The sequence below is a fragment of the Schistocerca serialis genome, chromosome 6 (assembly GCF_023864345.2).
Source record: "Schistocerca serialis cubense isolate TAMUIC-IGC-003099 chromosome 6, iqSchSeri2.2, whole genome shotgun sequence".
Taxonomy (NCBI): domain Eukaryota; kingdom Metazoa; phylum Arthropoda; class Insecta; order Orthoptera; family Acrididae; genus Schistocerca; species Schistocerca serialis.
In genome coordinates this window covers 398,509,445-398,536,839 of record NC_064643.1, presented here as the reverse complement: position 1 = coordinate 398,536,839, position 27,395 = coordinate 398,509,445, and the positions used below count along the sequence as shown (strand labels likewise).

At 42.6% G+C, this 27,395-nt stretch overlaps 2 protein-coding genes across 3 annotated transcripts in view; one reads left to right on the top strand and one right to left on the bottom strand.

Moving 5' to 3' along the window:
- LOC126484068 (hemicentin-2-like) overlaps positions 1 to 27,395 on the bottom strand; it is a 1,942,222-nt gene that overhangs the window by 1,764,765 nt on the left and 150,062 nt on the right. The window lies entirely within an intron of this gene.
- LOC126484886 (transcription initiation factor TFIID subunit 4-like) overlaps positions 1 to 27,395 on the top strand; it is a 153,611-nt gene that overhangs the window by 78,481 nt on the left and 47,735 nt on the right. Inside the window, exon 2 of the mRNA XM_050108483.1 lies at positions 24,119 to 24,252. Within this exon, the coding sequence (XP_049964440.1) occupies positions 24,119 to 24,252 (134 nt within the window). The remainder of the gene's footprint in view (positions 1 to 24,118; positions 24,253 to 27,395) is intronic.

Sequence of the window (27,395 nt, the reverse complement as noted above, 5' to 3'; positions counted from 1 at the left end):
CTTCACAGAGGAAAGGAAAAACTGGTAGAAGCCGACCTCGGGGAAGATGAGTTTGGATTCCATAGAAATACTGGAACACGTGTGGCACTACTGACTCTACGACTTATCTTGGATGATAGATTAAGGAAAGTCAAACCTACGTATCTAGCATTTGTAGACTTAGAGAAAGCTTTTGACAAAGTTGACTGGAATACTCTCTTTCAAATTCTGAAGGTGGCAGGGGTAAAATAGAGGGAGCGAAAGGCTATTTACAATTTGTACAGAAAGCAGATGGCAGTTATAAGAGTCGAGGGACATGAAAGGAAAGCAGTGGGTGGGAAGTGAGTGAGACAGGGTTGTAGTCTATCCCCGATGTTAGTCAATCTGTATATTGAGCAAGCAGTAAAGGAAAGAAAAGAAAAATTCGAAATAGGCATTAAAATCCATGGAGAAGAAGTAAAAACTTTGAGGTTCGCTGATGACATTGTAATTCTGTCAGAGACAATAAATGACTTGAAAGAGCAGTTGAAGGAATGGAAAGTCTCTTGAAAGGAGGATACAAGATGAACATGAAGCAAAACGAGGATAATGGAATGTAGTCAAATTAAGTCGGGTGATGCTGGGGGAATTAGATTAGAAAATGAGACACTTAAAGTAGTAAAGGAGATTTTGCTATTTGGGGGGGGGGGGGGGGGGGCAAAATAACTAATGATGGTCGAAGTACAGAGGATATAAAATGTACACTGGCAATGGCAAGGAAATCGTTCTTGAAGAAGAGAAATTTGTTAACATCGAGTATAGATTTAAGTGTCAGGAAGTCGTTTCTGAAAGTACTTGTATGGAGTGTAGCCATGTATGGAAGTAAAACATGGACGATAAATAGTTTGGACAGGAAGAGAATAGAAAATTTCGAAATGTGGTGCTACAGAAGAATGTGGAACATTAGATGGGTGTATCACATAACTCATGAGGAGGTATTGAATAGAATTGGGGAGAAGAGGAGTTTGTGGCACAACTTGACCAGAAGAAGGGATCGGTTGGTAGGACATGTTCTGAGGCATCAATGGATCACTAATTTAGTACTGGAGGGCGGCGTGGAGGGTAAAAGTCGTAGAGGGAGACCAAGAGATGAATAAACTAAGCAGATTCAGAAGGATGTAAGTTGCCGTAGGTACTGGGAGATGAAGAAGCTTGCACAGGATAGAGTAGCATGGAGAGCTGCATCAAACCAGTCTCAGGACTGAAGACCACGACAACAACGACGACAACATCGTAATGTTGAGGGTGATCAAAGATAATGACATTTACGCAGATAATGACGACGGTCATAGCACACTCCATCATAAATCACAGTATTAATATTAAAATTGGTTGGCATAATGTTGATAACATTTAAAGACAGAGACATTGGGATTGAAAATGGTGACGCTCATACTGCACCCCCGCCAATCTATAACGTTTTGAGACTGTGTTAACAAATACGATATTGCAGTGCCTGTGTTATTCTGAATTGCGATGAAATATTGCTTATGACATACATGCATGTCCGAATGAACACGCACTGCGGCGGTTACAGCCGTTATGAAATACGTGAAATGTATTTACCGTTGAGAATATGGTCAACCTATAACGGAATGACGATAATGAAAATTTGTACCGAACCGGGACTCGGACCTTGCTATCCAGCTTATCGCGAGTGGCCGCCTGACAGTTTGGCTACCCAAGCACGACTCACGGCCAGACTCAAATTTCCATATGTCGTCAACCATGTGTCTACAGCCCGCACTCGTACATCCATTATGTATGTTCCCGTGCAGGGGACACATTTTGCTTTAAAGCAGTGGATAAATACGATACTGCAGTGCCCGTGCAATTCTGAATTACAGCGTAATGTTCCTTCGTGCATGCATACATGCTGTTCAGAATTACGACGCAATATAGTATTTTGCCGCCGACACCTGGCAAGCGGCTTATGCATAACGAGTACAAGTTTTAGACACACTGTTGACGACGCATGGAAGTTTGGGTCTGGTCGTGAGTCCTATTGGTGTAGCCAAATTGTAAGGCGACCGCTCCCAACAAGCGTAAAATCCGGGTTCGTGTCCAAGTCTGGCACAAATTTTCGTTGTCCTCATTCTATGACACACGTGATGGTTGTCCATATCCGCAACTGCAAGTACATTTACATGTATCAATAAAGTTCACTTAGATCACAGAATAGTCTGGTAAAGATACCAGATATTTAGTTATAAGGCCTACCTAGGGACAGCTGTAGACTCATAATTTTAAAGTCTTTGGATCAGTGGCAATAAAACGCGTTCATGTGTAGAGTGTATGAGACATTTAGGAAAAAATCATCAACACAATACCCAAGATTGCAAGAGCCAAAGAGTGCGAGAATTATCGCACAATCAACTCAACAGCTAATGCATCCATGTTGCTGACAAGAATGAACCAATGACGCAGATAAAAGAAAGATTCAAGGCTGGAAATAAAATTAAAGGAGAAGGCATATCAATGATAACATTAGCTGGTGGCATTGCTACCCTCATTGAAAGTGAAGAAGAGTTACAGGATATGCTGAAAGGAATGGACAATCTAATGTGCACAGAATATTGATGTGCCTGCTTAGCTGGGTGGTAACGTGCTTGCCTCCCAGGCAGTGGGCCCGGGTTCGATTCCCGGCCGGGTAGGAGATTTTTTTCCGCTCGTGAACTGGGTGTTGTGTTGGGCTCATCATCATTTCATCCTCGGCCGATCTTCCCCGGATGGAGCTTCCGGGCCAACAATGCCATTTCATTTCAGAATATGGATTGAGAATTAATCTAAGAAAGATGAAAGAAACGAGAAGTAGCATAAATGAGAACACTGAGAATCTTAACATCAGAAATGGTGATTACGAAGTAGATGAAGTTAAGGAATTCTGCTACCTATGCAGCAAAATAACGCATGACGGAAGTAGCAAGGAGGAAATAGAAAGCACAGTAGCATTGGCAAAAACAGCATTCCTGGCCAAGGTGAATCTGCTAGTATCAAACATAGGCCTTAATTTGAAAAAGAAATTTCGGAGAATGAACACCTGGAGCACAGAATTGTATGGTAGTGAAACATGGATTGAAGGCCGCAGCAGAGGAGAACCGAAGAATTTGAGATGTGGCGCTACAGAAGGATGTTGAAAATCAGGTTGACTGATAACGGGTGAGGAGGTTCTCCGTAGAATAGAGAATAGAGAAAGACTGACAAGAAGAAGTGACAGAACGATAGGACATATATTAAGGTACCACAGAATAACTTCCATGTTGCTAGAGGGTATTGTAGAAGGTGAACACTGTTGGAGAAGACAGGGATCGGAATACATTCAGCATACAGTGAATAATTGAGAACGTATGTTGCAAGTGCTACTCTGAGATGAAGAGGTTGACGCAGAAAAGAAATTAGTGGCTGGCCGCGTCTAACCAGTCAGAAGGACTGATAAGAGAGAGAGAGAGAGAGAGAGAGAGAGAGAGAGAGAGAGAGACAGAGAGAGAGAGAGAGAGAGAGAGACAGAGACATGACGGACCCTGTTAACTCCTACAGAAAGTTTCCAGACAGTATTAATAAAACGCATAGGAAAGATAAATGATGGTTTTAATTCTTCAGTGTTCTAGATAATATCGCCTCCACTTGACTACAACTCACAGAACTTTCATATCACCGTGTGATACTGTCAGCAGGGGCTTGCTTTGGTATGTGTTTCCAACGCGTCACATTGGCTTTAGTATCGGTTATGTCGTCGTCAAAGCGTTGACCCTCCATGTGAATTTCTACACTTTGATAATACCATGTCTTTTTACATGCTACTATTTTTTTTCAGAATAGGTTTGCCCGTGTTCTTTCCGTTTCAATCAACGCGGAGCAGGCGTCCTCACGTCATTTTACTCCTTCGAGAATCAAGGCGTGCAAGAGAAACGTTTCACGTACTTTTCTGTTCCTTTTTTTATGGAAAATGTCTAGAACACTTGATTTATGGATGTTTCCCCATTGCAATTTGTGACACAACAACGTTGAAACAGTATTTAACACTGCCTGCTCACAATTAACTGGTCGAAAACACATCTGTTGTTTACAGTTGTTAAAAAAAAATGGCTCTGAGCACTATGGGACTTAACATCTATGGTCATCAGTCCCCTAGAACTTAGAACTACTTAAACCTAAGTAACCTAAGGACAGCACACAACACCCAGCCATCACGAGGCAGAGAAAATCCCTGACCCCGCCGGGAATCGAACCCGGGAACCCGGGCGTGCGAAGCGAGAACGCTACCGCACGACCACGAGATGCGGGCGTTTACATTTGTTGGTCGAAGCTGCAACCGTAGTGACTTGGGCCCATGAGGAAGGCACGTTGTGTCGCGTGCGTCGCAGCAGGTGAACTGCAGGTCTTCTGAGTGCCAGGAGCCGCCTCCGGCGGGGAACCAGTAACTATTTCAGACGAATTTAATTATTCTTGACTGCGCGTTTAAATGCTCTCAACAGCACACGACAAATTTAAAACCTCTAGTGGGTACCTTACCAATCACAAATTGATTTTCCCGTGAGCGCTGCACGGAGCCGAGCGTTCGCCAAGTGTAGCGGACAAGCCCACTCCCGGCCCACGAGAAAGACTCGTACGTGAAGAAGGTAGGTAAGAAGTGGCTCACTTCGGCCGCAGTGGTCTAGCGGTTATAGGCGCTCAGTCCGGAGCCGCGCGACTGCTACGGTCGCAGGTTCGCATCCTGCATCGGGCATGGATGTGTGTGATGTCCTTAGGTTAGTTAGGTTTAAGTAGTTCTAAGTTCTAGGGGACTGATGACCATAGATGTTAAGTCCCATAGTGCTCAGAGCCATTTTTAGATGTTAAGTCCCATAGTGCTCAGAGCCATTTGATCCATTTTTTGAACTGGCTCACTTAACTCAGCAGACAAAACGCGTTTGTAAACTTGTTAACTCGCAACTGACTGTGTACGTACTAACGAGAATTGCATTTTCTACTGAAATCTGGTATTATGAAGTCTTACTGATTATTACTCGTGGAACAAAATTTAGAATCAATTCACGACATAAATGGTATAACGGCGTGCTTGTAGCGTTTAGTCTCTTCTGCGTAACAATCTTCATGTCATACAAGATGTGGTACCTTACGAAACTGATATTCACTTTGACATGATTTTAATTTTATTGTACCGCAGTACATCTGTAACAAATCATTAGTAGGCTCTTGCACTTTCTATCATTGTAGGAATAATAACAGTAAGATTCCATAATAGTGGACTGCAGTACAAGATGCAATTCTCGTTTGTACATACACACCCAGTTACGAGTTAACAGGTGTAGAAACGCAGTTGAGTGAGCGAGCGAACTTGGCCTACCTAAGTAAAGCACGCGCCGCGGCGTGTCTTTCTCGTAGGCCTCGAGCCCACTAGTATGACGTCACAAATTTATTGCGAGGCATATATTTCTCGTGGGCGCCGGTAGTGACGGCGATGGCGTTGCTTACGTGTGCTGAACAAAATTAGTCTCGGAGCATTTTTGAGTGCGGTGTTTGTGGTGACACTGACGACCGCTGCAGTATTTGTTAAGAAAACCGTGATGGTTCCAATGATTGGGATGTTAGTTATGGTCGTCACAGTGCTTATCGCAAAAGTGATGACGACTGAATGCTTATGGTGGTAGTAAAAATATGGCTCTGAGCACTATGGGACTCAACTGCTGAGGTCATTAGTCCCCTAGAACTTAGAACTAATTAAACCTAACTAACCTAAGGACACCACAAACATCCATGCCCGAGGCAGGATTCGAACCTGCGACCGTAGCGGTCTTGCGGTTCCAGACTGCAGCGCCTTTAACCGCACGGCCACTTCGGCGGCCTCGATGGTCACCCATCCACGTTCCGATCACGCCCGAAAGCGCTTAACTTCGGTGATCTCACGGGAACCGGTGTATCCACTGCGGCAAGGCCGTTGCACAGCACGGAAGTAAACTTAAAAAAGTTAGCAATGAGACGAACACAGATGATGATTTTATTCGAAGAGAATAATTACACTGAAGTCACCGCCAGTTATGATGGTCCCCTATAAATTACAGAAAGCGGGACATGGTTGTTCATAGGACATGTCATCACCACGGATGGTAATGTATGCACTGCAACGTGTTCCCCTGCAGGCCTTAAGGTTGGCAATGAACTCTTGTGTTAGGGCGTTCCACTTCTCTATCAGTGCGATGGACAACGTTCCTGTGTGTATCACATATTCCCACCTGTCGCCATATGAAGGCATGTCCAGCATTGCCGGACATGATCGTTTTGGCGGTCCAGGTATTGCGGTTTGGGGAGGCATAATGTTGCACGAGCGTACTGATCTCCAAATCTTCGAACAAGATGCACTAACCAGTCAACAATATCCTGGCGTTATACCTCTTGAGCACATGTATCTTATCAGGGGTGCATCTGGCAAGACTTGTTTTTTATGGATGGTTGTGCACGACCGCATCGAACAGTGTAGATGGATGAGCTTTTGGAACGAGAAGGTATCTGGCGACTAAACTGGATGCCATGAAGTCTCATCGAGCAAGTGTGGGATCCTTTGAGAGACGTACTGCAGTGCATCCACTTGTATCAACGGCCACCCACCAATTGTCATCCGGTTGGTGGAGAAACGGAACGCTCTACCATAAGAAAATTTTACCAGCTTTGTGAACAACATGGGAGCAGATTGCAGAGCACTCTTTGCCGTTCTATTGAGAACAATGCCCCACCCTTTGAAATGTCCAGGGGAACCATGAATATCGGTGAGTTCAGTGTAATCATTGTCTGTGATTAAAGGTGTCATTTTTGTTCGTCTTATTGCGTATTTCATTCAATTACCTTATGTGCCATAGTGTAGCAGCTCTTTCTACACTGCTGGCCACTAAAATTGCTACACCACGAAGATGACGTGCTACAGGCGCAAAATGTAACCGACAGGAAGAAGATGCTGTTATATGCAAATGATTACCTTTTCAGAGCATACACACAAGGTTGGCGCCGGTGGCGACACCTACAACGTGCTGACATGAGAAAAGTTTCCAATCCATTTCTCATACATAAAACAGAATTTGACCGTCGTTACCTGGTTAAACGTTGTTATCATGCCTCGTGTAAGGAGGAGAAATGCGTACCTTCACGTTTCCGACTTTGATAAAGGTCGGATTGTAGCCTATTCCGATTGCGGTTTATCGTATCGCGACATTACTGCTCGCGTTGGTCGAGATCCAATGACTATTAGCAGAATATGGAATCGGTGGGTTCAGGAGAGTAATACGGAACGCCGTGCTGCATCCCAACGGCCTCGTATCATTAGCAGTCGAGATGACAGGCATCTTATCCGCATGGCTGTAACGGATCGTGCAGCCACGTCTCGATCCCTGAGTCAACAGATGGGGACGTTTGAAAGACAACAACCATCTGCACGAACAGTTCGACGACGTTTGCAGCAGCATGGACTATCAACTCGGAGACCATGGCTGAGGTTACCCTTGACTCTGCATCACAGAGAGGACCGCCTGCGATGGTGTACTCAACGACGAACCTGGGTGCACGAATGGCAAAACGTCATTTTTTCGGGTGAATCCAGGTTCTGTTTACAGCATCATGATAGTCGCTTCCGTGTTTGGCGACATCACGATGAACGCAAGTTGGAAGCGTGTATTCGTGATCACCATACTGGCGTATCACCCGGCGTGATGGTATGGGGTGCCATTGGTTACACGTCTCGGTCACCTCTTGTTCGCATTGACGGCACTTTGAACAGTGGACGTTACATTTCAGATGTGTTACGACCTGTGGCTCTATCCTTCATTCGATCCCTACGAAACCCTACATTTCAACAGGATAATGCACGACCGCATGTTGCAGGTCCTGTAAGGGCCTTTCTGGATACAGAAAACTTTCGGCTGCTGCCCTATCCAGCACATTCTCCAGATCTCTCATCAATTGAAAACGTCTGGTCGATGGTGGCCGAGCAACTGGCTCGTCACAATACGCCAGTCACTACTCTTGATGAACTGTGGTATCGTGTTGAAGCTGCATGAGCAGCTGTACGAGTACACGCCATCCAAGCTCTGTTTGACTCAATGCCCAGGCGTATCAAGGCCGTTATTACGGCCCTAGGTGGTTGTTCTGGGTACTGATTTCTCACGGTTCAAAAAATGGTTCAAATGGCTCCGATCACTGTGGGACTTAACAGCTGTGGCCATCAGTCCCCTAGAACTCATAACTACTTAAACCTAACTAACCTAAGGACATCACACACATCCATGCCCGAGGCAGGATTCGAACCTGCGACCGTAGCAGTCGCGCGGTTCCGGTCTTCGCCTAGAACCGCGAGACCACCGCCGCCGGCGATTTCTCACGGTCTATGCACCCAAATTGCATGAAAATGTAATCACATATCAGTTCTAGTATAATGTGTTTGTCCAATGAATACCCGTTTATCACCTGCATTTATTCTTGGTGTAGCAATTTTAATGGCCAGTAGTGTATGTACGGTCGAAGTTTCATAGAGCTATGATACTTTGCAGAGAATCTCGTCGTTAGTTTTTGCTCGCCTGTGTATTATGCTGCTGTTAATCTTGTTTTCCTGTATCGATCTCGCTTTCCTTGCATCCACTTCTGTTGATGTTTCTGATAACAGGTAGTAAATGAGAAAAAAATCCTAATCACTTGTGGCTTCAGTCAGAATGCATGTATGTCTTTATGTGCTTTGCTTCGGTAGTTCAATGACAACAATAACACTCACTGCAGTAATAGTAATAAACGATCTAAATACTGTATGCTAGCTCCGAACTTTCAGCTGAGATCTAGAACGCGATGAAACGACAAAAAAAGGCTAATATAAAACGAAGTTTTCATGCCCTCGTCATTACCAAAGGAAAAGATAGTACCATTTTTATGATGCTGATAACGACATCAATTCGGCGAAATGGTCTATTACAACGATAGCCTAAAATCACATGGATCTTCAACATGTGATGTAGTTTTGTAGTTACGTATTTCTATTTTTCACAATTTAATTTTTAAGAATTCTCACTTAGGCAGTATGACAGAATTGTATTTGCTCTCCTTTACATTATAAGCAGCGTCAACTGACGACTGGATATAACTGACTTGCGAATTTAATTCCTTAACTGTATGAGGAATTGCGTGTTTAAGGCACAGTTTTTAACGAACGTCGCCGCTGCTACCGCTGCAGTGGTAATTTGCAACGTTTTAATGTTGTGAAGTTTCTTTTCACCATACACGCCAATGTCGGGGACGAGACTAAAATGTTAGTTGACCTCGACTAAATGCGGGTCACTGCGAACTGCACAGCGTATATTGTTGCCGCGTAGCATTAGCGAGAGCAGATTAATACTTTAATACGATCTCGCGTAAACACGCGAGGGTTTTACGGAGACGCATTGTTAATTAATGAGGTGGGACCACGGAAAGCCTCCGGTTGCCTGATGAAGATTTATGGCCGCTGCTTTCTACCTGCAGCGGCGCGCCGCGTAACGCCACGCCATTCTGCAGCCGAAGCGAATGACGCCGGTGTTGTGCAGTACGGGTCTGTAACACGGTGAAGCGTAAAACTGTGTCAGCATCCGAGTGCAAGGCAAATGAACTTCCCGGTAGCAGTGGTATATCGTTCTAACTGAGCTGCTCGTAATAGATTTTAATGGACGGGCGTTGTGTACAGACACTGATTGTTTCGTGAATCGAAGGGCAGGAAAGGGAAGCAGTAGCTGAGAAGGAAGAGAGAGACTTTTTGTAGACTTTCCCGGATACTATTCAGTCTGTGTATTGAGAACGCAGTATATAAAACCAAAGACACATCTGGAAAGGGAAAAAAAAATAAAAAAATTGTGTGCGATGCAGACGTGATTATTTCTCTGTCAGAGAACAGTTAAAAAGGAAAGTTTAGTGCCCTGAAAAGAGGTTAGAAGATAAAAATCTACAAAGCTAACCAAAGGTAATGGAATGAAGCCGAAGAGTATTATTAAATTTAGCGTGCTGAAGCCATAACTTTTAAATGAAACAAACTGTCGGCATACGGAAAGACGCAGACAATTTCACAGATTTTCGCACTCAGGTTGCCACGTAATCGAGTCTTATTTAGTTTCATAATCGAAAAACTTCTTTCACACTCATATGTTGGTCTAAATATCGTAGCACTTTTGTAATCCCATTATGGAGACCTGAAAACTATACCTGAGGACAGCAATAGACAGAGTTTAAGTGTTAAAGTTAATTACCTAGCAGATCAATCAGTTATATCTGCACATGCACAAGGGCGCACTCAACTGAAACGCTAAACGGTCTCGACAACATCTCGAAAGCAGGTGTAAGTGGCCAGCGTCCTCAAAATATTTAGGAAACTGCCCTTTCAATTCTTTTCAACGCCACAACGAATTCTTCAAACCTCGCGCTCTCTTTAACGCCAGCGACCTTCGGGAATTGGACTCGTCAGAATGTGTCCCTTCTACAACGCGATTTTCTTATTAAATGCATCACATCAGCAGCAAGTAGATTCTCACCTTGCAGTGACTTACAGTGGGCAGTGTGCAGTCCAGTCCACTTGAAGTGCGAGGTCTGCTATCCATTCTGGATGTTCTAATTTTCGTTCCTGCACTCCTTTTTCCTTCATAAATTCAGCAATAGCGAATTTTAAACTTAAAATCGTTCCAGTCATGCAACTTGACTTAACCAGTGTACTTTTATAATCTTTGAAGTCTCCATACACTTCGTTTAGTTCTTTCGAAAATTGTGAAACTGACAGTGGAATAATGCGTGCTTCAGAAATTATACTACTCATACCAGCAGTTCCTTCAGCGGGTTCCCTACTTGAAAATTTAGCACAAAGTGTTTCACTGTAGAGAACAGTGAATCCCGTCTGTCGATCGTTGTTATATTTGATCCTTCGTTATCAAAAAAACATTCAATTCTCTATACATGGAGCTGTAATATCATTTCATAGCAAATATGACTAATGTGCAATATCCGTAGATTATGCGATTGCAAAATTGATACTGAGAATGCTCATCCTTCTCTTCTGACACTCACGCACATTTTTAAAGCTTTGTGACGATAAATCACTAGACGTCCTATTTTTCTGCAAACAGTCACTAGACCTGTTAACGTCGTTCAGACCACGAAAAAATAGCAAAGGGTAAACGGCGCTGTCAGCACGGTTCCGCTGAACTAATGAGAGTTGTGCTAACCGAAACAGCCACACAGCGACACTAACTCAGTGAAATACAGCGCTATTCCAAAAGAACAGAGCAGAGCGGAAACAGGCCGGGCCTTCACCCTGATTAAAATGTATCGACAAGCAAACGCTATACTTTACTGCAATTTATGAAATCTTGTTGCTGTTGTGAACAAGAAGTGAATGAGATTGAAATGTTTATGAGATTTCCTCCTGCGTGTCACTGGAACGAGAAGGAGAAATTCCTCGATTGCGTAAGAACAGTTTAATGTTAGTGAACAGATTGTCAAGCGCTACAGTCCTGTTATAGATAGTTTCATGGGTTTAGCCCTCGCTGTACCGAAGAGCGGGCGGGGGAGGTGTGGGGGAGGAGGCGTTCGGGGGGGGGGGGGGGGGAGGCGCATGGTCGTGTGTTACTTTATGTCAACATTTTCAAAATACTGAAATCTTGTCATGTACCTTAGTTTATAAATTTCAGAAAAATAAATATTTATTGTTGTTTTCATGAATTCTTCTAACAGATTTTAATAGCAGATTCACAGTAAATGTCATTCATATTTTCGTGGTCTGGACTCTTCTTACGCACCAATTTATCTTTAAGCACATTAGTTACGAATAAATGTCATCAATAGTTATTGGAATTTGTATCTTTTTGAAAATTTTAGGTGGTGGTCATTACGTAACCCTCCCTCTGCTAATACACATTGGGCTATGTAAATGCATTGGTATTGCTAGGTTAATTAATCACTGAATATCTGAATGAGATTTGTTACTATTGGTTATCCGTCTTGAGCTGACTGGTATTTAATTAAAAAGAACTACACAAGACGCGCTTCTCTTTTATTTATAAAGCAGATTCTGTGATTATTCTGCAAATTGGATACACAGATTTATACATTTTTGGTTGTTTTACGTTAAAAACAGAGTTTGGGTTTTAAAGTTGGTGTGCAAGTTATTTACGGTGTTTCTTTATATTTTGTGCTTCTCCCCTCCTTGCTGGCAGTGGCTGACGTCGAAACACTTCGGTTAACATTTGCACTTGGCATTTTTTAGCATTTTGCAGAATTTCTTCCGCTGCATTATTTACACTTCACTTTTGTAAATTGATTCTCGTTCTGCACAGTTAGTGTTTATATCTGTTCGTTTGTTTTCGTTCATGTTGTGAATGTTGCTAAACTGTGAAACAGTTTCTGTGTGTGTGTGTGTGTGTGTGTGTGTGTGTGTGTGTAAGGGACAATTTGTGAAAGTGTCCTGCATGTTAGGTAGAGACGTGAGAGGAATAAGGGTGGGTTGACGATTTTTTGCGGGGGGGATCAGAGGGAGAGGGGATTGCCCTTGACGGCGATTGTAGGACAGAATATGGGAGGAGAAGATAACAGTAAATGAAGCCTGTACTTTTATATGTGCATATTTAGTGTTATATTAAGTGGTCAATAAGCTTAAACAGTTTGTTGTTTGCCACGTTGGTCTGATTCCCACATTCCCATCCCCACTCCACACCCCCCAAAGAATTGCCAACTCACCCCACTCCTCTCACGTCTGTACCTAACATAAAAGACTACGTCGCAAATTTTCGCTTTATCTCTCTCACTCTCTCTCTCTCTCTCTCTCTCTCACACACACACACACACACACACCCGCGCGCGCGCGCGCGCGGGTAAGTTTCACAGCTTCGCAACAATCACAAGGTGAACGAAAACAAACGAACATACAGAAGCACTGTTATTGTGCAGAATGAGGTACAGCTTACAAACGTGAATTGTAAATAATGCAGCACAAAAAATACTACAGAATGATAAACACTGCCAAGTGCAAATGTGAATCGAAGTCATTTCGACGCCAGCCACTGCTAGCAAGGAGGGAAGGAGCAGAATGTGTAAAGAAACACTGTAAATAACTTGCACACCAACTTTAAAAACAGTACCCTATTTTTAAGCGGGGTTGGAACGCCCTATCCCGACAATGTTAAATTTAGTGATTTGGCTTCCCTGTATTTCAGGAACCACTGTAGCCATTGACATGGATCTTTTACAGGGCATTAAACTGTGTGTTCCGAGTCTACTGAACTACAATAATTGCATTTCAACCACTGCTTTCGGAAATACAATTTTTTAATTACACGGTTAAAATTTTATGTACTTTTTTGTACGTCATCCTAAATAATATTAATTGTACATAACATGATGATCTTCTTTTAGTTAAGTAGACTCAGTGTATGTACGTTATTACTCACTGAAAATCTGAATACTCGAAGTGGTTTCTGAGATTTAGGGAAAAATGCAACAGAAAATGTAAATTTTCAGGAACGGTTTCTAGAGTTTGGAACGACTGTAACTCAATATATGCTTAACTTTTTATTTTTATTCACTCAGAAACATCCTGCACCATAATGTAAAGCATCATCTTGATCTTTTCCAAGATACTTCTTCTTTTCTTCTTTCTGGACTCCTTAGTGGACAACTGTGCTGCATACTCTGCTTTATCAATGCGGAGCTTGTCCATTCGTTCAAGTTCTCTGTTGCATTTTGCTCCAGGATTAAATCCCATATGCTGTAGCACTTTCACTCTACCAATGTTGCCATCAGTAAAAGCAAGAACAACATCACTGACCCCCCTCTTCAGTGTCTTCATTCCAACAAAAAAATTTTTTGATAAGCGAGTCCATTTAAGATTTTTTGAACGACTCATCGGGATTTTCTAACCAGGCAGACACTTCTTCAGTAATTCAGGATTTGCCAGTCTCTGTAAGCAGGATTTATGATATCAATGACTTCTGCTGGGATGGAATGTTTATGACTGTATGAACTGTTTGAGTACTGGACATTGCTGTAACTGCACCATGAATCAGGTCTAGGAGGGCAAAGGTAGAGTACTGGTTTTTCATGAGTTGACAGTCTGTGGAAGAAGGTAGCCCATACTACCGGCTTCATTTTCAACAAATCCTCAGTATTATTTCTAATGGCCGTCCCATAATACTGCTGTAGTGCATCAGTTATTTTTTCTGTCAGCCTGCCTCTTATGGTTTCCCATCAGAAAGTTTCTTGTCTCTCAAACTTTGTTTCAACTTCCTCAAACTGTTACCCATCGTCTTCTGGACATTGCCTTTATTACACAGCAATCCACAGCCTTCTATATAAAAAAGTGAAGTAATGCACGTAAGAATTTTGATATTTTCAGTCGGTGTAGATTACATTTAAAACATAAAATAAAATACTTATTATGTGAATTTATATATACAGGGTGCGTCAAAAAATGTATACACACTGTGAATTGTCATAGACAATTTATTTCCCGTTCTACAAGGTTAAATATCTGTGAGAAAGTACGTTATGTTTCTTCAACAGGTGGCAGCAGTGGCAAGAAAGTAACTGCAACATGGCGGACGTGCGTTTGAATTTTGAAGCGCGGAAGCAGATAATTAAGTGATAATGGAAGTTTGAGAATGTAGCTGCTGTTCGAAGACAGTGGAGAAGTGAGTATGGTACAGAACCACCTTCAAGATTAACAATTACACGTCTACGAGACAAATTCGAAATTCATGCAACTGTGTGTGATGTGCATAAAGGTCGATCAGGGCGACCTCGTACAGCTACAAGTGATGATTCAACAACTGCGGTCTTGGAACTATTTCAGCGTTCGCCTCAAAAATTTTCAAGGCAAGCGGCACGTGGGAGTAATGTAAGTGCTAGTAGTGTGCTAAGCATTCTGAAGAAAGGCAAGTTTCGTGTGTACATTCCAAGGCTGGTGCAACACCTAAGTGACGACGATCCAGATCGAAGGTTAGAATTTTGTGAATGGGTTCAGGAGATGGTGAGACGTGAACCGGGATTTATGGGTAGCATAATTTGGTCGGATGAAGCCCAATTCAAACCCAATATAACTGTCAATAGGTACAATTGTGTGTACTGGCCTGAAAATAATCCTCACATTACAGTTGAAAAGGCAGTGAATTAACCTGGTGTAAATGTGTCGTGTGGTTTGTCTGCAAGGGGACTCATTGGGCCTTTCCACTTTGAAGGTACTGTTACTGGAGAAACGTACCTAACAGTGCTTGCTGACTCCATATTCCCTGACATTCGTGCATTACACGGTAATTATGAGTTTCATTTCCAATAAGATGGCGCTCCGCCGCACTATCATATGGACGTACGAGCATACCTGGATCACAATGTGCCAGGCCAGTGGATAGGACACATTGGACCAATCGAGTTTCATGCACGCTTTCCAGACTTCACGCCGCTGGATTGTTTCTTATGGGGCACAGTAAAAGATGAGGTGTAAAAACGTAAACCACGTAACCTGGACACACTTTAGAATGAGATTCAGGCGGTGTGCGCAGAAATCTCATTGTACATTTTGGTACGATGTACGGAATCAGTGGTGACTCGTACTCAGACATGTATTGAAGCTGAAGGCCATCAGTTTGAACATTAATCACATTTGCGAAGTACATTTATTTTTCCAATTGGACTTTAAGCTTTCCATTTCCAGAAATTTAACATTGTAGAACGGGAAATAAATTTTATATGACGCTTCAAAGTGTGTATATATATATTTTTGACGCACCCTGTATATATCTTTTATTCGTAAAATTGCAAATTTCATAATGAAATGAAAATCCTAAAATGTGAAAATATTCCCGTTCTAACTCTCCTTAACCTAAAACAACCAAAAGTGTAAAAATGTATGTATCCGATTTGCAGAATAACCACGGAAGATGCTTTCTAAATAAAAGCCAAACGCGTCTGGTGTAATTCTTTTTAATTAAACTGCAGTCAGCTCAAGACGGATAACCAATAGTAAAAGATTTCAACAGCTGCTGCGGAAGATGGCCACGCAAAGAAAGGTATTATGAATGGGATTTGTTTTTTAAACGTTTTTACACGTCTTAAATGTGAGCTGCCTTTGTCTTTGCTGCTAATTAGGCAACAATCCAGCCAACTGTACGACAGCTCATATATATTCTAATTCTATGAAATCTCTGCTATTTGTATTAGAGATGTGCCTAGTTTTCTCTACACATTGTGTTCTCCATTACATCACCGAATCTACGCGTCCAGATCAGAGGTACTTTGACAACACACTGGCCAGCCAAAACATTATTACCACCTACCTAATAGCCGGTGTGTCCACCTTTGGCACGGATAACAGAGGCGAAACGTCGTGGCATAGCATCAATGAGGCATTGGTAGGTCACTGGAGGAAGTTGGCACCACATCTGCACACACAAATTACCTAATTCCCGTAAATCCCTGGGAGGGAGACAGTGAGCTCCGACGTCACATTCAATCACACCCCACACGTGTTCGATCGGATTCAGATCTGGCAAGTTGGGGGGCCAGCACATCAACTGAAACTCGCCACTGTGCTCCTCGAACCACTCCATCGCACTCCTGGCCTTGCGACATCTTGTTGAAAAATGCCACTGCCGTCGGGAGACTGTTTAATGCATACTTACTGTTTGTCTTCAGTCTCTTGATATCTTTACTTCGGTTGAGGAGACAGCGTGTTTATTGCCTCCTGCTAAACTAACGACATACTGATATTTGAGTTGCCTCCCAGCGTAACACCTTAAGCCCTGAAATTCTCACATTTCCACTGGTGAATCCACTTCGTCTAGAAGTTTTAAGTAATCGGAGGCCACATACATATTTAAATAATCAGCTGCGTAATTGGGAGCAGATACAGAAGATGAGTGACAAGGAACGGGAAGATGAAGAGGTGCTGAGGAACGAGAATATGGAGCTCGTTGCTGCAGCAGAAATAATTGCTCACATTCTTTACTCGCTAAGAGTAATCACCAAAGTCGTCTGAGCCTGAAACCTCGTTATGAGAAGCGCAGAGTGCGATGCAAATAACGGCGCTGCGAGCGCGTGAGGGATGACGTGGGTGGCGTGGGGAAGGGAGGGGCAGGCTCTAATTTATCTGCCGAGGCCGTTGCGTAGCACAGCCCAGCGCCCTCTCAGCCGAGTCCTGTCCGTACTTGGAAGAGTGTCTCCCGTACATCGGTCTTTGCTTGGCGCCACGTAACGTAATGGCTGTCGCAATGTAAAAGCAAATGTTACAAACAATAGCAAATACAAAAACGCCGTCTGACCAGCCACTAAAGGTGAATACATTAACTGCACGGACAATAAAATCTTTGAATGTTATTTTATCTTCTGCAACTTATCGAAGGCAGTAGATTGCATACAACTCGATGTGCTCTATGGGATGTAGGATTTTTCGGCAAATTTCAGTGATGAAGTCTTTCGTGGTCATCAGCTGAGTCAAAACGGCAACGTTTCGACAAGTTTCCTACACGTCATCTTCAGGCGAAGTCTGAAGATCACAATTAGTAAACTTGTTGAAACGTTGCTGCAAAACGACGCTTTGACTGGGCTCATATCCCGTGAAGACTTCATCATCATAACATTCTGTTAGAGATGTTAAGTTTTCATGCAATATTCAATTCAGCACATGTTAAGAAACAGAATACAGAAAGATACCCTGTGTTAACCAAGCAATACGAAGAAGATCGCCATGTCATCTGCATGGGGAATTCTGTATCCCGCCTGGAAGGCGACGCGTGGGTCTGCTTCTGAAAACTGAAGAGTAGGCCGAATGTAGGAAGCTAGGAGGAGCTGGTGAGGTAGAACTCTCGGCACTGCAGTGTGAATTAAAATCACCTTTACTTTAGCAAGAAGATGAATACATGACTTTGCACTGAGGTGATCACGTCGGTGCGAAGCCGTATATCGAGTTACAATGTTACAAGTAGTGGTTCGTCCACTATGAAATAGAAACAATGTTGCTACGTCGTCTCCTCGGAATCAAAACGGGCTGAATCTGGAGCGAATCTCGTAGATCTGCACAGCGCCGGCTGCAGGTCTAACATTTTATCTGAACCAGGAAGCTACGTTAGTCCTGTCGGCAGATGATGCAAGTACTGTTGTGAAGTCGATCAAAACTGCATTAACAGAGAAAATAGTAAATGATGTTTTCTTGAAAGTTATTGACTGGTTTTAAGCTTTGGCATAACTCATCTAGGTTTAGACTGTCAATAGTATACTGCTACCTGCGAATCTAATATACCAACAAGAAATATGAAACAGCATAGAAATTTCTATGTTCCTAGAAGTGCATACCTATAAAAAAAGTGTAGTAGATCAAGTATAATATTTCGGTTCGACTACTTCTGTCATAAGAATGACTGTCAACTCTGTGCACACAAATGGCAGTAAGTATATGTATGTTGCATATTTTCATTTACTGATGACTTATGGGGTAATATTATGGGTTGACTCCTCAGTTAGGCAGCAAGTATTCGTTGCAGAAAGGAAAATAATTACAATTATGTGTGGAGTTCACAGACATACATCTACTAGGCATCCAATGAAGTACCTTGAATGTTAATCACAGATACATAGGACATTTATCCATTATCAACGTCTTCATCATCAATTCAAGCTTTAGGCTTATATTTGTATTGGCCGTTACAGTCCGCATCGCTTCCTCGGCCTTCCATGACATCTACTCTCAACTGGTTTACATCTTATCTAGAAACCTGATATTTTTCCACTCATACTTTCGAGATATTCATTCCAGTTTCTGTTACTTTCTGGTATATATAAAATTCATGCAGTTCTTCCCTACTTTCGAATTTCGAAATCCGTCGGTTCTTGTGTAACGCTTCAGTGTTCTCACTCGTATAAATCTCATCTCTGTTGCTTGTTTGCCACTTTCTTAGTGGTTATTTATAGCAAACTATGTACCTCTGTAAACAATAAGTGGAACAGCCATAGTCTTAGAAATTTTCAAACTTGTTTCTGTCCTCGTTTTATTTGTGTCTGGTACAAGATTCCACGTAGATAGACACATCTTTCTGCATGGGGAGGGTTTTATTTCAAACATTGTAAATGTGTTTTTGCTATTTCGTCACTGTTATGTCATTTCTGAAAGGGTTTTACCATTGGAATAACGGCCTTTCAATGGTGATCATCTTCACATGCCGTCAATCGAATACCTAATGCACTATGCGCTACGTTTCACACTTGAGCTGTTATTTCTGAACAGTGTAGTGAGACGTAAAATGGTCTCAAGTGTTGAGGCGGAATGTAGTGAAAGTACGAAGAATTTTTAGTCTCCAGAATCATCTGTTGTGTTTAATTTTGAACATTCTTACACTGGACTAGGAAAAATGGGAAACATACAACGTTTACTTGATTATAATCCGCATGAATAGTCTATAGGGATTTCTATGATGTTTTGCTGAAATGGACTGTATGTAACAGTGCGGCTGCTAATGATGATGATCAATGAAACCATTTTGTAATTGCTTCAATTAGATTTACAATGCTGTGAAAATGTGTGAGTAATAAAAGAAAAAAACACTTAAAATACAACTAAACACCTAACTTCGCCATGTGCGTGAATTACTTCCTCAAGAAAAGGACCTTATTCCAAAATTATTTTTGCTTTTCAAACAGACTGCAAAACTTAGCACCTGCAGTAGTGGGAAAATACCCATTTCAGTCCGCTCTCTAAACATAGGAAAGCCCATACTGATAAACTCCTTGTACTTACCCCTAGAATGTTTTCCTTAGTGCCTGAAAACTTACGATTTTGGAGTAAGGTACTATCCGAAATAATAGTATCTGTTTTATTCAAGACTTGCACTTCAGTCAATTTTGCTACATCCACTTTTAAATTAAGTTTGTTTATTTTATTGCTTAAAGTCTGATGTTTGTGTTCTTGGCAGTGCATGACCATTTTCAAAAATATCTTGATATTTCTCATGTCTTATGCCTCTCTTAACTTCTGAAGAAACCTACTACAAGTTCCAAATTTCTGAATTTTCTTCATCCTTAGGTATATTAAAATAATTTTGTTCAATAATTTCATTTTCTTCCCCTCCAGCATTTAGAATTATATTAAATCGTTACCACCATTTCCCGCCGCCTTTTCTTTCTTCATAGCTCGGATATCTACTTACAGTTCATATGGCACTACTTCCTGAATGTTGTTATTTGCAGTATTGACCAATCTTTCTTTTATCCCATGTCTTGAAATATACAGACATTTTAGGACATTTTCGAACAATAGTACTGCGCCAAGCGCACACTATATCGGCACACTTATTCTCATCCATCTCATGAGAAACTGTGACGTAGAGTAGTGCGAGGTCAAATAGACGCTGAGCTTTCTACGTGCCGCCGTATTGTGGCAGTACCGTGAATATCTCGATTCAGGATAAACCACAGCCCACAGACCCAATTTCTTCATCCTAGGGGATGCTGTCAACAACAGTCGATTGGACCATCGCTTACACGCTTCCCAGTGCTGAGAATCACGCGATACTATATAAAGGCTTCTTAAAAAAAAAAAAAAAAAAAAAAACGGTGAGCGGCCATACCTGTCAGAATCGCCTTATAGTTATGGATGGAGCAGCCCGAGCTGGAAGCATGGAGAAAAGTTTGGGAGTGAGGACCACGGTATACGTGACAGGGTACTGGTACCTCACGAACCACGTTAGGCACTGCATTCTACCTGTCAACAGGACTCGGTGAAACCCAATGGTTGAGGCATTCCCGTGTTCGAAACATTTCAGTGGAATGAAGAGCCTCGACAGATTGCGTTAGTCTCTCACGGACGAATGGTACAAGAAGCATGATATTAAGCATCCATTTGTTTTCCTACATCAGGCCGAGCGGTTCTAGGCGCTACAGTCCGGAACCGCGCGACCGCTACGGTCGCAGGTTCGAATCCTGCCTCGGGCATGGATGTGTGTGATGTCCTTAGGTTAGTTAGGTTTAAGTAGTTCTAGGGGACTGATGACCACAGCAGTTAAGTCCCATAGTGCTCAGAGCCATTTGAACCAACCTACATCATCGCGCAGATGCCCTGTAGCTTCCGGAAGACAATGCAACATCACTGTCAACCAAGATCCTCAGTTTTGTGAGTTGCACTGCACTGACTTCAGTGTTGTTCTGTATAAAATGAAGCCTTTCTCTATTCCAAACACAAAAGCAACAGCATGTTGAAGCACTATGTTGTTAGTAACACTTTCATCAGATAAGCATCTTTTTCTAAGAGCAATTATCCGGCATTGTGTTTCGAAAATTAGCATCTGGAGCAGTTGTACTTCAAGAGACGATTGTCTGTCGGAACCATACCAAATACATAGTGTTGTAACACTTTTTTCTTTTTATTTTCTTTTCTTTTCGGAACTGAACAAAGTATTGTTTACTAATTTGAAAACGCAATCGTGAACGATGCCACTGTGCGAAAGGAATAACTTGTCATCTTCCTCCTATCACACAAAATATAGGCCGACTTTGAATTACGGGCAGTTTATGAGGATATAGGAGTCAGAATAAAAATGTTACTTATTTACCAATTCCTTATCGAGAGCGACACGTGAGACGGTGTTTGAACTTCCTTGGGAGAAACATAGTTTTATGGTGATGAAAATATCATCCGTTTACATTAATGCACAGCTAGCAACTGCGTGATGACAAGTTTCTAACATGCTCAAAACAACTAGCTGCTTCCATGGACGACAGCTGCAGCCGTATCCAAACGGGAAACCATCTTTTGTGGAGTGTCTACCGGTGTGTTGTACACCAAATACTTTGTCTCCACCCACGAAAGGAAATCCATATGGGTGACATCGGAAGAATGTCGAGGTCACGGTACAGGCTAACCCCTACCAGTCTAACAACTGAGGAAAACAAAGCATGATGACGCCTCAGGCATACTGGAACCTTAACCGTTCCCTGACTGCCAGCGGGACATTGTCCAACATTTCCGATTTCATGGAGAGACATACGGTAATATTCTCCACCGAGCGCGTTAGGAAGGAGATACGACCCAGCCCACACATTTGCGTTGCCTTAGGATGTTAAAACTCAAAAACATCGCAGCTGTGGCTGAAAATTTGCCGAAAGAATTGATCCCGTCATGAGGAACAACTTTTGTTGGAGAGAAAATGTTCGCTGACCATTCCCAGCGATGCTAGCAGTCTTTTATAATTGATTATGCCCTTGAGAGGCAGCAGGACACAACCACTCGACAGTGTTCTTATGCGATATGTGTTGCCTATAAGTCTGCAATCTGCTCCACGTGAAAGGCTAAGCTTGTAAAATATCTTTCTCCACGTAAGGTCGATCGTACTTAAGGTTTCTTTGCTGAATGTCTGTCAATGTACTAGTGTAGGTTGTACGCAGATGCAGGGCACCTGGCTAATTCAGTCTGCTCGTTTAAAGAAATCTCGTCGTCCCTGGGCCGGTGAATTCAACACAGACAATTTTTTCGGGGGAGGTGAGGGAGAGGGGTAGGGCTGGATGTAGTTGACGGCTTGTTTAAAAAGGAGGATACGTCTGATGGCTACAACTACCGCCCAATATAAATTCTGACAGCTTTACCCAAAATTCTTCAAAAAGTAATGTATTCAAGACCAACTTCACATATTTGTAAAAGTAAAATGATAACAAAATGTCAGTTTGCATTCAACAGTAAATGCTGTATGTGCATTCAATCATTATTAAATGCTCTGAATCACTTATGACCACCCATTGGGATTTTTTGTGATCTCTCAACGGCTTTTGATTGTGCACATAACGGAATTCTTCTAGATAAGCTTAGGAGTTGTGGTGTGAGTAGAACAGTGCACAAATGGTTTAATTCATATATAACTTGAAGAGTGCAGAAGGATGAAATAAACAGTTCACATAATGCGGAAAAACCAGCGCATTCCTCAAACTGGAGGGGTGGGGGCTAATCAACAATGAGGTCCCATAGGGTTCAGTCTTGGATCCCTTACTGTTCTTAATTTATGCTGATGACTTGCGTCTCTTTATTCATGAAGACGCAAAGCTAGTTCTTGTCGCTGATCATCGAAGGATAGTAACCACACCTAACAAGCAAGAATTAGCTGAGGAAACTGTAAATGTATTTAAAAAAATTATACAGAAGTTTTCTTCAAATTAAATTTTAATCAAACATAGTATACACAGTTCGTTCAGTAAGTGGCATACCACCATTAATAAATCTAGAGTTTGCAGAGAAGTCTGTAACTAAGGCAAAATATTAAAATTTTTGGGTGTGTTCATTAATGAGAGACTGAACTGGAAGTAACAATACGATGAGCTACTGAAACGTTTGAGTTCAGCTACTTATACTATAAGCGTTACGCAAATTTTGTTTATAAACATATCACAAAATTGGCTTATAACGCGTATTTTCATCCTCTGTTTTCATGTGGCATCATTTTTTGGGGAAATTCATAGTTAAGGAAAGAAGTATTCATGGCATAAAAGCGTGTAATCAGAATAATAGCTTGAGCCCACACAAGATCATCTTGTAGACAATTGTTTGAAGAACTAGGCATATTCACAGTAGCTTCACTAAATATTTACGAAAATTGTTACGAACAATCGATTCCAATTCAAAAGCAATAGCAATGGGCGTAGTTACAGCTGTAGGACAAAGGCTGATATTCACTATTCTGGATTAAATCTAACTTTGGCACAGAAATCGGTGAATTAGACTGCCACACAAGTGTTTAGTTACTTACCAAATGGCATCAAATATGACTGACTGATAGCCAATCAGCACTTAAATATATGTTAAAAGAACTTCTGAATGACAAGGCCTTCTACTCAATAGGTGTAATTTTGGATATAATTTGGTAATGACATAATTATTTTTAAAAATTGCTGTATTACGATACGTAAGGAAATTTTGGAAAACTGGTACATTCCTCACCATTACGAAGGGTCGTGTTCATGATCCATGGATCAAGTATTAATCTAATGTTATCTAATCTTAATGACCAAAATATTCCTCAGAAGATACTACAAATGTCAAGGTGGCCCCACAGCGCAGGTAATACAGGTTCTTTTGTTACGCTCACGGCAGTCATAGCTGGAACGCAGGAGGACGGCTGTGCAGACAGTAAGCAGCTATCACAGCGAGCGACAGCTGCTCGCCTCCCGGAGCCGGCGCCGGCGCCGGCTCCTCCACGGGCGGCTGCTCAGCTGCTGCGTGCAGTGGTACAGCACACCAGACCACACCACAGCACAGTACAGTACAGTACAGTACGGTGGCGCCTGGCGCGCTACGCGGCCGTCACGCCCACGCAAGCAGACTGCGGAGCCGGCGGCGTAACGAGCGCCGCCTAACGAGCCCGCCGCGCGCAGGACGTGAGCCAAATGCTGGAGCTGGAGCTGCAGCTGCCCGCCCTGCCGTTAATAAAGCGCGCCGCCGAAAAATAAAGACGCGCGCCGCGGGCACGTTGCCCCCACCCTCTAACGAGGCACCTGTCTGGTTCATTCCTCCCCTCGCTGCCGCAACCACCCCCCACACAGTGGTCACACGTACAGGTGCTGACGCGGGTGTAGCCGATGCTGTAACTGCATGCTGCCCCCGCTCTGTGCACACTTCCTCAGCGCCTTCTTACACGTCCGTCAGATAGTCGCATACAGTGCTGATGATAGCTACGATAGTTCAATACAGCTCAGTGACAATTCTATAACAAACACCTTCCCCACTACCACTGGACTGACTGATTTTGTTAAAATTCATCACACAAGAAGGGCACAGCTCAATGTTGGTAAATAATCGGGCAATTATAACGACAAATAGCTGTTTGGTCATGCTACAGGGGGTTATCACAAACTTAGAATTATCATCTAAAAAAAAATTAAAATGAACTTTTTGTTTACATGCAGTTACATATTTTTATTGCTGTTACGGATGCGGTATCACATATCAGTACCACCTCACGGACGTCACAGTTGGCAAAAGAACATTTTTCCTTCAGACCCCGAAATTCGTCGTGCATGAGCTGGCAGACCCAATAAAACGTGCCTGCTGAGCCATGCCGCCAGCAGCTCCGTACTAAGTGCCGCCTCTGCCACTGCACCGAGCGAGGTGGCGCAGTGGTTAGCACACTGGACTCGCATTCGGGAGGACGACGGTTCAATCCCGCGTCCGGCCATCCTGATTTAGGTTTTCCGTGATTTCCCTAAATCGCTCCAGGCAAATGCCGAGATGTTTCCTTTCAAAGGGCACGGCCGACTTCCTTCCCTTTCTTTCCCTACTCTGTTGACACCGACGACCTTGCGGTTTGGGCCGGCCGGAGTGGCCGAGCGGTTGAAGGCGCTACAGTCTGGAACCGCACGACCACTACGGTCGCAGGTTCGAATCCTGCCTCGGGCATGGATGTGTGTGATGTCCTTAGGTTAGTTAGGTTTAAGTAGTTCTAAGTTCTAGGGGACTTATGACCACAGCAGTTGAGTCCCATAGTGCTCAGAGCCATTTGAACCTTGCGGTTTGGTCTCTTCCCCCAAACAACCCAACCCTCTGCTACTGCAATACAGAACGGCTGGTGGCATCCTCTCAGCCTACTCGCACTTGGAGCGTCGTTGCTGGGACACCATGTTTGTGCTTAGTTCAAAGATATTCATCCATGTTGCTAGAGCTAGAATGTAATTCTTGCTGCATTATTTGTAATGAGTCTTCCTATACTTACAAGAAATACAAGTTACTCAAATCTTCCGTTTACTGTGTTTATTTGTTCTCTAATCATTTCTGCTCCTGTCCAGCTTTCCCCAAGACGACAGAGGCAGCACCAATCTGTAGCCCACTACTTATTACCATTATGTACAAAGCCGTACACAACAACATACAGGATTTCCCAGGAGCAATGGTCAATATTAAGGAAGACATCACAGACGTTCATTTGAAGAAAAAACTTCATATGCACATATGCTCTACTCCAAATGGTTTAAAGACTGAAGAAACATAATGTTCATTAGCTTCTGGGTTGGTGGCGAACACGTACTCTAATCAGTGGATTGGTCATGGTAGAACAATTAAGCGGCCACCAAAATTGTCAAATCTTAAGCTATTTTATTTTTGTTTATGGCGGTGTATGATGTCATAGGTGTACAAACGAAAGATCAGTCCGTGAAAAGAACAGCTTGGTCGCATCATGGACACTGCTGCCCAACGTGCAGATGCACTCACTCAGGCAACACACATTCCTCCAAGAGTGCACAATTGCCTTTACGATGACGATGGGATAAGGGAACATTTGATGTGAACAAATCAACAGCTGTAAGGTGAAGTTTGTTAAAAGCTTAGAGGTGATTTTGTAAAGATAAGTATTTTTCAAGCGATTGTAAAACGCAAGTAAAAATTTTTACTGATTGTTGTACATGTCTACATGTGTAAATCTGTCAGTGCATTGAATAATACAAAAAAAGTAAAACGGACGTAAAATGTGTTTTGTCTCGGAAACCAATAGGAATAGGGGATATGCCCATGTGAAGTCTTTTGCTCCAAATCATCGTTCCTGTCACATCACCGAATGTGGACAATTCCTCCTTGGACACACTGTATAGAAATACTTGCGCTGCAGTACCGTAGCAGTTATTGGGCAGATTGGCAGCGCCATTTTCTTTCGACCAACTGGTAGTAAATTTTTTCCTCTAAATTAAGTACCACCACCTTCCATGATCAAGTTACTTTTGGATCCATGGTCTCACGAAGCTTTATATATAAATAATTTTAAAAATAGTTTGTTACAACGTGTATTCGACTCCAGTTTGGCTCATAGAATAGAGCTACTTTATAAAAGTTCACTTTCACAGGAACACGCCAGCTTGAGCCGAAAAATGTTCCACGTCTTGTTTTGCCTATCTCAAACGAAGACGAAGCGTGACACATAGTATACTGAGGTATGTTTGAAAGGAATTTGAGACTACTGTTCGTCAGAATATGAAACAGAACCGAAGTCCTACCATTTAATGAGGAAAGAGAGGGGATCGCTGGAGACGGAGCACGAGAGTATAAAGTAGAGGGAATTGCCAGGAGGAACGGTTCTCGAATTAAAATGGTGTAACTTTCAAGAAACCATAAACAATGAATTTGAGTGGCCGGCGGGGAAAATGAACCACACTATTGCAAGTACGCATTCATTGTGTCGATCACTATGTCACTTCCCCCGAATCACTGATACGCAAATCGGGGAACTTTTCAGAATGTTCCAGCCGCATGTGAGTCTACCTAAACGCAGAGGTTGCGCCTTATACATTGATGTGAACAACTTATAGACGAAAGTAACTTTACCGTGATGTGTCACTGCCAAGTAGTTTAGCGCCATGAACCATACATAGGAAGAAGTGCTACA